Source organism: Mustela nigripes, chromosome 5, assembly GCF_022355385.1.
Source record: "Mustela nigripes isolate SB6536 chromosome 5, MUSNIG.SB6536, whole genome shotgun sequence".
Lineage (NCBI taxonomy): Eukaryota > Metazoa > Chordata > Mammalia > Carnivora > Mustelidae > Mustela > Mustela nigripes.
The window spans coordinates 84,144,747-84,158,351 of NC_081561.1; the positions used below are offsets into that span (position 1 = coordinate 84,144,747).

General features: G+C 36.0%; 1 protein-coding gene across 7 annotated transcripts in view; it reads right to left on the reverse strand.

The window, feature by feature from the left end:
* Positions 1–13,605, reverse strand: part of AHI1 (Abelson helper integration site 1) — a 219,739-nt gene that overhangs the window by 84,191 nt on the left and 121,943 nt on the right. For 6 of the 7 annotated variants that reach the window (XR_009404471.1, XM_059400772.1, XM_059400771.1 and 3 more), the window contains exon 21: positions 7,784–7,839. The exons of the other annotated variant lie outside the window; for it this stretch is intronic. Coding sequence is in view for 5 of the 6 variants with exons in the window: in XM_059400772.1 (XP_059256755.1) it covers positions 7,784–7,839 (56 nt within the window). In the remaining variant the exon portion in view is untranslated. The remainder of the gene's footprint in view (positions 1–7,783; positions 7,840–13,605) is intronic. 7 annotated transcript variants of the gene reach the window in all.

The window sequence follows — 13,605 nt, forward strand, 5'->3', positions numbered from 1 at the left end:
AAAAAAAAAAAAAAAAAAAAAAAAAAAAAAGAAAAGTTGACATTTAGTGGTATCTAAAGAAAAAAACCTGTTATATAAAAAGCCTGTGTATATTCCTGGGAGAGAAACCAAATGTCCAAAGGCCTGTGGGTGAGTGGGAAAGAGTCTGGCTGTGTTTGAGAAACTCAGAGCAGAGAGTATTATAAGGCGATGCTTAAGAGGTAGGCAGAGGCCAGATCATGCAAGGCCCTACAGGCCCTGGGATTTATTCTAAACATAGGAAAAGTTATTGAAGACTGTTAGGCAGAATGATAAGCCATTATGACTCACATTTTTAAAAAAGATCACCCTGGCTCTCATGATTTATGGAACTGATGAATAAGCTGAGAGTTGCCTAACAGTCCCAGTTTAGGCCTGTTGTCCTGGTGTAACGAGACTTCTACATCAATTCCTTGCGAGTCACAATATGTGATAAATAAATACATCCTAAAACAAACTTTAAAAAATGAACACAGAAAAACGAAGAACATTGGGCAAGACACAGGCAGGCCATTGTGACAAAGATTCCCTTGTTCCTGATGTCCCTGACCCAGGTGGGACCCTGGGGTCCTCCCTTTGATTCTTGACTTAGTTTTACTTGGGATATGTTCTTTTCCTCAATATCTGGCCATCTCCTGTGATGAAATTATATTCAATATCTGGTATATACAAATATATTGAGTGGGTGTAATGCATCTAACGCATTTATTCCTCATAGCAATCCTTGAGGTAGATGTTATTATCCCCACTTACAGATGAGGAAACTGAAACACAAACAGCAAAGGAAACTTGCTTAAAGTCACGTGGAGTAAAAGTAACTGAACCAGGCTGTGGAGCCAGGTAATGTGGTTCTCAACTCAAGTGTTCTTTGCCCCTCTTCTGATACTGTTTTGTAAAGAGAGAGGCAGAGACATGTTCAGGGAACTGCAAGTAGCTCAGAGCACGGGGGAAAAGCTGGAAATAAGTTTAGAAAGGTAGTAGAAGGATGTCAAATGATATATTAAATAGCTTTGTTTTCAACTGGTAGGAAAAGGGGCACACCACGGGATCTTAAATCTCTGACTATATTTGCACTTTGGATAAACAGCTCTGCAGAGAATGGATTTGAGAGGTGAGAAGGAGGAGACTCGTTTCTGATTCAGCTTATATTACAATGATTGGATGTGTGGGTTTTTTTTTTTTTAAATTTTATTTTATTTTGTTTTTCAGTGTTCCAAGATTCATTGTTTATGCACCACACCAGTGCTCCATGCAATACCTGCCCTCCTTAATTCCCACCACCAGGCTCACCCAACTCCCCACTCCTTGCTCCTCCAAAACCTTCAGTTTGTTTCTCAGAGTCCACAGTGTCTCATGGTTCATCTCCCCCTCCGATTTCCCCCAACTCACTTCTCCTCTCCAACTCCCAATGTCTGGATGCCTGTCGTAAAGAACCTGCTTGCTCCCTGCCCATGATGATACACAAGACTTCCCATAACTACCCCGGAGCCTTCTGACTCCTGCATCTCCCTTCCGGACTTCACAGCTGTCGAGTGAGGCTCTATCAAGCACAGCAAAGTTCCACCTTCAAACTCATCCTCTCTTCTGAAATTCAAGCCTATATTCTCAGTTCTCTGAACATCTGTACTTGTTGCCTCTGGTTACTTGAAATCTAACATGTCTAAAACTGAATCTACTATTTTCTAAAAATAATAAAGTCAAAAGAGAATTAGAGAAAAAAAAGTCTAAGAAACACAGAAATGTCAGTGGAGTATGGTAACAGGAAAAACCTACATAAAGCTTCATAATTTACAATGTCTGGAGAAACAACCAATGTCTATGTATTCTAAAAAAATGTTATATTACAGACAACTCACAAGTGATCTTAAAGGAAAATCTATTTAGTATTTGTATTTGAATTTCAACAGGTTGCTTTGAATTGCTACTTTATTGATAAGTAAAAACAGATTCTTTTATGACAAGCTATAAAAGCTTATAGTTTATCAGTTCCCTCTCCACCCTGCAATTATCTTCAGGAAGAGATTGGTTAGAGGTTCTATTTTATGAGTTTTATAGGGGCACATTCACCCCAGTTTGCATACTATGAATTCCTGGAAAATTCTATAGATTGGAAAGAATATAGAGTGCTTCCTTTGGATCAAGGACAATTCACCTGAACTAAACAAATTGCCCCAAATTTTATGTTAAATATTATGTGAAAGACATAATTACATAAATATATAGATAAGGCATACCATACTAGCATGTAATAATAGAACATGTAGCAGTCCTGTGAACTTAGAATGGGCTAAACAATGATACGAATCTAACAACAAAGACAACTTAAAATGTTATAGAATAAGTACAGATGATCATATAATCCAAGAGTCTCAGAATAAAGTTTAATTTGTATGATTCAGATTAATATTTTTATAAATAAGTTTAAAGGGTGAACAACATCATGAATATCTCATATATTCTCAGAATAAAATACTGTTAAACATATTCAAGTTTACTACATGACAAAAATTTATCAATCAGACCCTTAGAAAACCTAGGTGTATAACTGCAGAATGAATGAATTAAAAGTTTGTTAAATTCAACTTATAACAATGAAGAAAAATGAATATTTAAATATTTAAATTTCCAAGCAGTCTATGATATTTTTATTCCTAATAACTAATGGAATATTTGGAAAAATGGCAAAAGTATCTCATAACTGGTATAATCTAAATGAGAGAGCCTGAATTTTGTTTGAACCTGCTATGGCAGATATGTAGGCTTCTGTGAAAATGCAAGCTGTAATTTTATAAATGGCCAGGAAATCCATTTGTTAAAAGAAAATCTGTTCTCATTAATGAGAGTTGTGGGATCACTGAGTAAAAGAAGAAAGGAGTAATATTAGTGTTACAGGTGTGGAATGCAGGGGCTTTACAAAAATCAGAAATTGATTACAAGAGGCTAGGCTGATGTGTGAATTTTAACATATCAGTTTTCACTAGAAGAGACTTGAAAAAAATTCTTCTCAAGTCACTAAAAATTCTGTATATATTCAGCATGGCTTACCATGTTTTAATTCTACCAGAAAATATAAAAAGTTATGGGAACTGTTATACATAGAGTAGGTTATAGGCAGGTTTGTAATAACCTAAATAAGAACAAACATGTACAGAGACTTCCTTATGCTAGGTGTTGTTTCTCTTTGATTTGCAAATGAGTCTTTCATTTAAAGTAAATATGAGGACTCAAGCCTGTGCTGACTTAACTATTAACTAACTTTTACACCTGCCTTTCAGGGTTCAGACAATGACCTCTGATTAATCTGAGTCTGATATTATCCTTAACAGCAACTAGTTCTTAAAGTGGCATGATCTAATTATTTTCATATAACCCATTATGATGAGACTGTCTCATGTCTTCTTTGCTTTTCCTATAATAGTTAAGTGTTTGAGTGAATACCATTCAGGACAAAAACTCAGTGTCCTAAATACCATTCAGGACAAAAAGAAAGACACACATTTAACCATCAAATCTGAACTAGGACATCAGGTATAAAGAAAATAAAAGAAAATCTACAACACATGAGTAGGCAAAGCTACCAATGCAAAAGAACTGTTAGACTGATGTCTAATGTCTCTCCAAAACACTAAATACTGGAAGGCAAAAGTGGGTCAATTTCTATAATGTTCTGAGGGGAAAAGTTTATGTCCAAATAATTAAAAACTCTGGCGAACTGTCTTATTCAAAGACAAATAAGATATTTAGACTCAGACAATATACCTCTCACTTGGTATTTTTTGGAAAACAAAAAACAAAAAAAAAACCAAACAAAAACAAAAACAAAAAAAAACCTTGAGAGGTGCCTCAGTCTGTTAAGCATCTACCTCGGGCTCAGGTCATGAGCCCAGGGTCCTGGGATCTGTCCCTGTATCAGGCTCCTGCTCAGCAAGGACACTGCCTCTCCTTCCACTCTTCCCCCACCTCCTGCACCCCTGCTCATGTTCTCTGGTATGCCCTGTCAAATAAATAAATAAATAAATAAATAAATAAATAAATGTCTTTTTAAAACAAAACAAAACTTGAAAATGTACTACTAAATATGAACAAAATTAAGAGCTCAAAATGCAAAAAAAAAAAAAAAATTGTGATTATAGCCAGTTACAAAGGTTTGATTCTGCTTGATGGAGGAGGTCACATCATGTGGGGATATAATGTTTTATTTCTATTGAAGGCATCTCAAAAACACATATGGTATTATTTATGTCAGAAAGAAAAAAATACCAAACAAAAAAATTAAATCTCATGTAATAAATGAAAAAAAGAAGGATATAAGTAAGTTAAAAAGAGAGTGGGAGAGAACACAGAACAAAGACTGAGGTGGTTTTGTTCTCAGGCTAACCTATACTTACTTAAAAAACACTGCATCACATTATAGTGCTACGGGATCAAACTATCCTCTGTAACCATATATTTACTGAAAAGTTCATTCCCACATGGAATCTCAAGAAACACAGCTTTCCCTGTTATAGAGGTCTGAGAAAGTCTCGTTTCCCTCCCTTTTGGATAGCTGTAATTAGCATCTAGCACTCTCCTAGACCCATGCCATTCATGGCAGTCCGTGGAGCAAGTGGGAAGTTGGAATGATACCGTGTAGTGGTAAGCTGGAGACTAATGGGTACGGGCCAGGTTAGGAAGTCACTCAGAGACCCGGCCTCAGTCATACTATACCCTGGGTCCACTCCTTTTCTCAGGCCCCAGAAGTATCTCTCATTTTTAGGATAGTAGGGTACCACATTTGAACTTATAAATATCATACTTTGTTATATTTTTAAACAGACCTTTTCATTTCTGTTATCTCTATAAATATTTTCTTTTCTTAAACCCTTTGAGGAAAACAAGGGCACACCCATACAGAGGATGGCAATTAGGTATCATCATATTTCTGTGAAAAATCACTTTTCCTGTCCTGAGGATCAGAAGACATTGGGTAAAAGGCTTGTAATTCTGTTATGGAGAAAGGGCCAAGGTTAACTGTCAGTAAGCTGAGGGACTAAATAGGAGTGAGGGGCAGTAGAATATCTTTAGTTTGTAGTAAACGGACAGAAGGATTCGGAAAAACATACCAAAAATGCAGCCTGGCGCAAGTGATAACCTGGAAAATTAATGAGTGTTTGGGGTGTGCCTCTATAAACCAAGTATATTAAAACATACGAACTTCACAAATCGGAAATTTTATTAATACATTAGGAGCTATCATTTAACAATCCAACTGGAAGAACATAAACAAAAATCAACAAGACTTAAACTCTTATGTATTAGATTTTGTTCCTGGTTCTTTGGAATCATTCCGAGATCATTAGAGCATTGCTGCAAACGTTAATACCATTATTTCTCACAACTGCAAGAAAAGTCAGCTCTATTATTTCCTCATTTAATTAACAAGGAAACCTACAATCTGTCTACAGGTAAAACAAAACAAAAAAGTCTCTGGGGGCATCTGGGTGGCTCAGTCTGTTAAGTGTCTGATTCTTGATTTCAGCTCAGGTCTTGATTTCAGGATTTTGTGTGGAGCCCACTTAAAAAAGAAATACAACTCTGCCAGGATGTACTTTTCTGAGTTCTAGAATGTACAACACCCCCGCCCCCCACAACAACAAAACCAAAATGTAAACACAGATGCTGTAGGAATGCCTGTAGAAATAAAATTAATTTCAAAAGTATGTAAAATAATCCAGTGAGTATCTTTTCGAAATACATTAAGAGGTTCCAGTTCAAGATGGCTGGGTACATAGGAAGATCATCACCGTACCTCCTCCCACAGACACGCTGAGTCTGCAGCTACGTATGGAACAGTTTCCTCTTAAAAAACCTAAAGACTTGGGGTGCCTGGGTGGTCAGTCGGTTTAAGCCTCTGCCTTCAGCTCAGGTTGTGATCCCAGGGTCCTGGGATCGAGCCCCAGATCGGGCTCTCTGCTTGGCAGGGAGCCTGCTCCCCCTCCTCTCTCTGCCTGCCTCTCAGCCTACTTGTGGTCTCTGTCAAATAAATAAATAAAATCTTAAACAAAACAAAACAAAACCTAAAGACTGGCTGAATGCTGACTACACCTGAGGCAAACAAGAAGAAAACCACACAGAAGCATGTAGGAGAGAGCCTGAGGTACAACGTTGCCATAAACCCCGTTCCAGGACAGTGACCCACAACCAGGAGAAAAAGTAAAACCCGGAGTTCTCCCCAAAGAGCAAAAGGTTCAAGTCACACATCAGGCACCTCAGCTTTTAAGACCTACACCTGAGAGAAAAGAAATTATTTCCCATAATTGCTAGTCTTCATTTTTTTTTTAAGCTTAAAAAACACAATTTACACAACGTTATAACTACTATTTTAGCATACTTACCGGTATAACTGCAATACAAACTAGAGCCAAGTATTTTTCTTTCTTTCCTTTTGTTTTTTTTTTTTTAAAGATTGATTTATTTATTTGACAGACAGAGATAGAGAGAGTACACAAGCAGGGGGAGTGGAAGGCAGAGGGAGAGGGTGAGGGAGAGGCACACGCCCTGCTGAGCAGGGAGCCTGACGTGGGGCTCTGTTCCAGGACTCTGGGATCATGACCTGAGCTGAAGGCAGACGCTTAAGCAACTGAGCCACCCAGATGCTCCTAGCCAAGTATTTTTCATGATTATAATGATATTCAATTCCTCAAACACTACTCTTTTCCAGAGCCCCACATATTAATTTATCAAATGTTGTCTCAATCACACGAATTTTTTACAAATAGAAAGTGGAGTCAATCTGCCAGTGAGGAAAATATCATCAATAAAGTTAAATATGATTTAATATTGTCTTTATGTCCCTAAAATATATTACCAAATCTTTCTAACAGGAAATGATGAATTCTTTGGAGTACTTGAAAGACTTAATGTACAGAAAGGATAAGAGAAACAAGATTATGCTTGGTGAAGTGTAAAATATGTGCTAGCCTATATCATCATATGACTCTTTCAAGTGGAAACTGGCAAATATTTCATTCAAATATTATATTCAGAGATTAAACGGGAAATTTGTTTTCCTTCTACATTCTCTTGTATAATTATTTTTAACATAGTAAATAGGTACTGTAATTGTTAAATGCCTTTTGTTGTCTGGCAATAATGGAAGAGGGATAAGAGATTTCACTGCTATAATAATAAAGCATAGCAATCCATAAAAGAAATGAAATATTCACTCTAAATAATGATGCTAGTGTGCAAAATAACACTCCTTTTAAAAAGAGTGTAAATCAATGTGCATATTTATATTAATCAAAATATGAGATATTTTTAAATTAAAATCATTCTATATATAACATTAATATAAATAAGTACCTGTAAAAATGATACAGTATCTTATTTTCCTATATCTTGGTAAAAATTAGTATGTTTTCCTCATTAAGTAGGAAAACATGAGGTTAATTTTCTGGAAGGGATATAACTTTTGGCAAAAGGAAGGTTACGGGGGCACCTGGGTGGCTCAGTGGGTTAAAGCCTCTGCCTTCGGCTCAGGGCATGATCCCAGGGTGCTGGGATCGAGCCCCAATCGGACTCTCTGCTAGGCAGGGAGCCTGCTTCCCTTCCTCTCTCTCTGCCTACTTGTGATCTCTCTCTCTCTCTCTGTCAAATAAATAAATAAAATCTTTACAGAAAAAAAAAGGTTACAAGCTTTTTCTACAATGGCATTTTGTGTCACTATAACCAGTATCAATTTGTAGCTTATCCATTTTAGCAATGCAGAAATAGACTGCCTTACCATTGGTGCTGTATCTACATGATGGTTACCAGGCTTTCTTTCCATGCTGTTAATCCCTATGAAAAGAAAAGATGGTGAATATTTGCTTATTATACCTAACCATTTTATTTTAAAAACATTTATGTCAGTAAGAGGTGACTCCTACAGCTTATAAGAAAAAAAGCCTCACATGAATGGCAGGAACCTTTAAAGTTGTATCATGAATTCTTTGGTCAGAAACAGTTGGAGAGTTTAGCTAATTAAGAGAGCCAACTCAAAGTGAGCTGAGCCAATCTTCCTATTCAAGTGGTGTTTAGCAATAGTGCAAGATGTGTCCATATCCTGCTCTTGGCTCAAAAATTATATCATTATCTCCACTCTGCTGCATTTCTTCCATTAAACTTTTATTTCTGACTTGAGGTCGTCAAGTTTTCATAAAGAAATATCACAAAGGCTATAAAAGGAATCACCTCCTTATTTTCTCAAAAAGAATAAATAAATCCACTTGAATTTCTCTTTGATCATTTGACTTCCTACCATGCCATATTCTATTTATTCAATCACCATGGAGTGTCTAAAAAAAAAAAAAAGTTGCCCTGATTCTCTCCTTTAAAATAATGACTGCTAAACTTCAGAAAATTCCTTTTATCATGTGTAGATTTACCTTTTTGTTCCCAATGTCCTCTTCTGTAATCTTTTTAATAAACAGCTTTTAAGGATACAACACATTGTATCTCATCTGTAAAGATACTGGTTCAAAGTCTAGCTCAAGTTAAAAACGAACACAGGTGTGGGTCTCATTTACTTTACAGTCTCTGTCCATCAGTAAACCGATATGTGAGTCAGGACATTAGAAAAGTTTTTTCAAATAATGGTATAGGCTGTTACATGCAGGTCTGTTTAGAAGCGAGAATGCAATGTACTGTTAGCAATTAGCACAATTTCTAGTTGAAACAAACACCAGCTCTCTCATTTACAGGCATTTAAAACTCATTTTTCTTCAAGTATGATAAAGGATTAAGTGAGAGCATCACAAAACACTTTTTATCACTGTGCAAGAATATACTAAAAATGAACAAAATATCATAAAACATGATCTTAAAAAACATGGTTTTTGTTTCATATAAAAAAATTTTCTCAGCGTCTATTATTAGCCAATGAAGTATAAATAATACTTATTTAATCAAGTAATATTTACTGAGTAACTATACTTGGGATCAATGAAAAAAGATAAATTATAAAGGCTAAGTTGTACTTTCTGACCTCAAGACTTGAGTAAAACAGAGATGTCCGTTTTTTGAAAAAAAAAAAAAAAAAAAAAAAAAAAAAGACAGAGCAAATTAACAGTTTCGCCTTAAACAATCAATAAAATCTTTAAAGTGATTTTTATGGAAATCACTTTATTTTTATTTTTATTTTATTCATTTTTATTCATGGATTAACACTGGCCTTGAATAAAAAATTTTTTTAAAAACCCCAAGGAAACATATAGAAAATGTTCAAATAATGCTGATCCTTACTGTGAGAGTTTAGTAATACTGAGGTCTACAGAACAAATGGTGAAATCCCCACTTCCCTGGTGCCCACACTCCCACAGTCCTCTTTGGCCACATTCACTGAGAAGTCTGGCATACACTGGCTTTTAAATGAGTGGTCACACCACGAGAGTCAGGAATTAGCAACATACATTTTACATGTGTGTTCTCACTATTGTAATCCGACTGTTATAAAATTGACCTAGACTGGGGCGCCTGGGTGGCTCAGTGGTGAAGCCGCTGCCTTCAGCTCAGGTCATGATCTCAGGGTCCTGGGATCGAGCCCCACATTGGGCTCTCTGCTCAGCAGGGAGCCTGCTTCCTCCTCTTTCTCTGCCTGCCTCTCTGCCTGCTTGTGATCTCTCTCCGTCAAATAAATAAATAAAATCTTAAAAAAAAAAAAAAAACTGACCTAGACTGATTACTAATTTTAAAATTCACATCCAATTAGAAAGTAACTTCAAAATGTTGAAAATAAAAAACTAAAAAAAACCCACAACACAAAAAACCCCAGATATGTATCTTCAGCTTATACAATTACAAAGAAAAAACCACATATTTTACAGTTTCAATTTCAGGATAAGGTGATAAAAACAACGGAGAGGAGAGGCGAACCATGAGAGACTGTGGACTCTGAGAAACAAACTGAGAGTTTTGGAAGGGAGGGGGGTGGGGGGTTGTGTGAGCCTGGTGGTGGGTATTAAGGAGGGCACATATTGCATGGAGCACTGGGTGTGGTGCATAAACAATGAATTTTGGAACACTGAAATAAAATAAAATAAAATTAAATTAAGAACAAATAATCCAATCAAGAAATGGGCAGAGGACATGAACAGACATTTCTGCAAAGAAGACATCCAAATGGCCAACAGACACATGAAAAAGTGCTCCATATCACTCGGCATCAGGGAAATACAAATCAAAACCACAATGAGATATCACCTCACACCAGTCAGAATGGCTAAAATCAACAAGTCAGGAAATGACAGATGCTGGCGAGGATGCGGAGAAAGGGGAACCCTCCTACACTGTTGGTGGGAATGCAAGCTGGTGCAGCCACTCTGGAAAACAGCATGGAGGTTCCTCAAAATGTTGAAAATAGAACTGCCCTATGACCCAGCAATTGCACTATTGGGTATTTACCCTAAAGATACAAACGTAGTGATCCAAAGGGGCACGTGCACCCGAATGTTTATAGCAGCAATGTCCACAATAGCCAAACTATGGAAAGAACCTAGATGTCCATCAACAGATGAATGGATCAAGAAGATGTGGTATATATACACAATGGAATACTATGCAGCCATCAAAAGAAATGAAATCTTGCCATTTGCGACAACATGGATGGAACTAGAGTGTATCATGCTTAGTGAAATAAGTCAAGCAGAGAAAGACAACTATTATATGATCTCCCTGATATGAGGAAGTGGTGATGCAACATGGGGGCTTAAGTGGGTAGGAGAAGAATCAATGAAACAAGATGGGATTGGGAGGGAGACAAACCATAAGTGACTCTTAATCTCACAAAACAAACTGAGGGTTGCTGGGGGGAGGGGGTTAGGGAGAAGGGGGTGGGATTATGGACATTGGGGAGGGTATGTGCTTTGGTGAGTGCTGTGAAGTGTGTAAACCTGGTGATTCACAGACCTGTACCCCTGGGGATAAAAATATATGTTTATAAAAAATAAAAAAAAATTAAAAAACAAAAAAACAAAAAAACCCTAACATTTTGAAAAGTGGATTACCCAAAGATAAATTCTTAGTTTTAAATTTAGATTGCCTATTGAAATAATACCATTTGGAAAGACAATCAAACATGCTTGCTCAAGCTTTTGGTAAAGAATATACAGAAAAAATAAACTTAAGAAAAAAGGTCCCCAAACAACTATTTTAAGTAAATTTTATCTTAAAAATCTGTTTGTGTGTTATTTCACTTTTATTAAGGTATGATGATAAGTGAAAAGTTCATAATAAATAGATTACTGTGCTGGTTATTTTTGTCAGCTTGGCTAGGCCACAGTACCCAGATATTTGGTCAAACATTCCAGATACTTCCGTGAAAGTATTTTTTGGATAAGATAAACACTTGAATTGGTAGTCTTTGAGTAAAGCAGATTGTTTTCCATAATGTGAGAGGGCTTCATCCTAGGTCTTAAGAAAAAGACTGCCCCATTTCCCCCGAAAGAGAAGGAATTTTGTCAACAGACTGCTTTCGGACTTGAACTATAACTCTTCCCTGGGTCTCCAGCCTGCCAACTAACCTTGCAGGTTTTGTACCTGGCCTGAATCCACAATCATATAAACCAATTCCTCAAAATAAATCTATATATACATCCTACTGGTTGTATTTCTCTAGAGAATCCTACCTAATACACTCACTTTCTGGGAAACAAATAAACAAAATGAAAATACAATCGTTTGTGTTTATTTAAATTAACTTTTTGTTTACTAAATACATGAGTTGTGCAGTAGTAATACAGTAATACAGTAGTAATACAGTCAAATGAACTTAAGAATATTACATCTGTAGAGTAAATTAAACTACTAAATAAAAAAAAATCAATGTGTCAATAAATATCCACCACTAGACTGTCCAGTCTGACAGTCTCTGCTTTTTGATTTACATTTAATGTGATTCTAATATGGCTGTGTTTAAGTCTGCCATCTTGCTATTTCATTGCATCTATATCTGTTCCATTCTTCCTCCCTCTTTTTTCAATACTCTTTTGAAATAATCAAATACTATTACTATTCCATTTTACATCCCTGATGGCTATACTGTTAGCTACACATTTTTCTATTTTTTTTTAGTGGTGAGAGATCATCTCAGACATCTCTAATTTGTTACAGTATACCCTGAATTAAGATTTTTCTACTTTACCAACAATGTTAAGTATCTTAAAACAGTATTATTCTATTTACCCTTCTACCCTTTACACTACTGTCATATTTTACCTCTACGTTATAAATCCCAGAACATGCTGTCACAATACTTGTTTTAAGCACTCAGTAGTCTTTAAGAATGAAAAAAATCAGCTTTTTATATTTATACATATATTTATCCTTTCTAGTGTTTTCATTCCTTCTGCAGATCCAGGTTTTCATCTGAGATCATTTCCATTTAGACTGATGAACCTTTTGTAGAATCTGTCTGTGGGTGACTTTTTTTTCCTGAAAAGTCTTTAGCAGGCATTCATATATGAAAGACATTTTTGCTGGGTATTGAAATGTAGATTGATAGCCATTGTCTTTCAGAACTTCACTGATTTATCCCATTATTTCTTATGAGGATGGAGTCATCAATTCTTCCTATTATTCTCTGAATGTGATGCGTTTTTCCCCCTGGCTGCTTTTATGATTTTTTTCTTTAGGTTTCATTTCCTTCAGTTTAATTAAAATATACCCAGGTGAGGTTTCATTTACATATATATCCTTCTTGGGATTTGGTAAGCTTTTTATATCTTCTACAAGAATGTCTTTTATTAGAGGTGTAATACTCTTGGCCCATTATTTCTTTACCCTATCTCTTCTATTTTCCTTCTAGAATTCCAATTATACTTGTTAGGATAATTTGATGTAGTCACACAAGTTTGATGCTCTGTTACTTCCCTCCCATATCCTGTGCTTCCATTTGGATAAATTTTATTGTTCTGTCTTTGAGTTCACTGAACCTTTCTTTCCATGTGCACTATCAGCAATTAGGCCCACTTAATGAATTTTTCATTTCATCTATTATACTCTTTGGGTATAGAATTTCCATTTATTTCTTTTTACAGTTTCAATTTCTCTGCTGAAATACTTCATCATACCATGATTCCTCAAAAGTTATTTAACATAGTTATAAAGGCCATTTTAAAGTTCTTGTCTGCATATCCAACATTTTCATCATCTGTAATTTCCTTCTACTGATTGTTCTTTTTCTTGATTATGGGCCACCTATTCCTGCTCATTTATTTCTTTATATTTCTGACTGTAGGTTAGATCTGTTAGATATATAATTAGTAGAGAATGAAACAGAAAACATGCTTCCCCAAAAAGGGTTCACTCTTTCCTCTTCTTGAAAGCTTTGGTGAGGGGTGCATCTTTGTGTTCAAATCTGGAGTTGGTCTGGGTTGGGGATTGGGCTGATTTATCTATTAAATATCCAAAAAATAAGATCAGTTCCTCCTTCTAGAAATTTGGAATTTAAACCTCTAGAGAATATGGGAACTTTCTCTCTCTGCTTTTCTCATTTCCTATGACACTGCTTTTTGGGGAGGTGCTGGATGGAGACGATGGACACATATTTGGGGCCTTTTGGATTCCAAT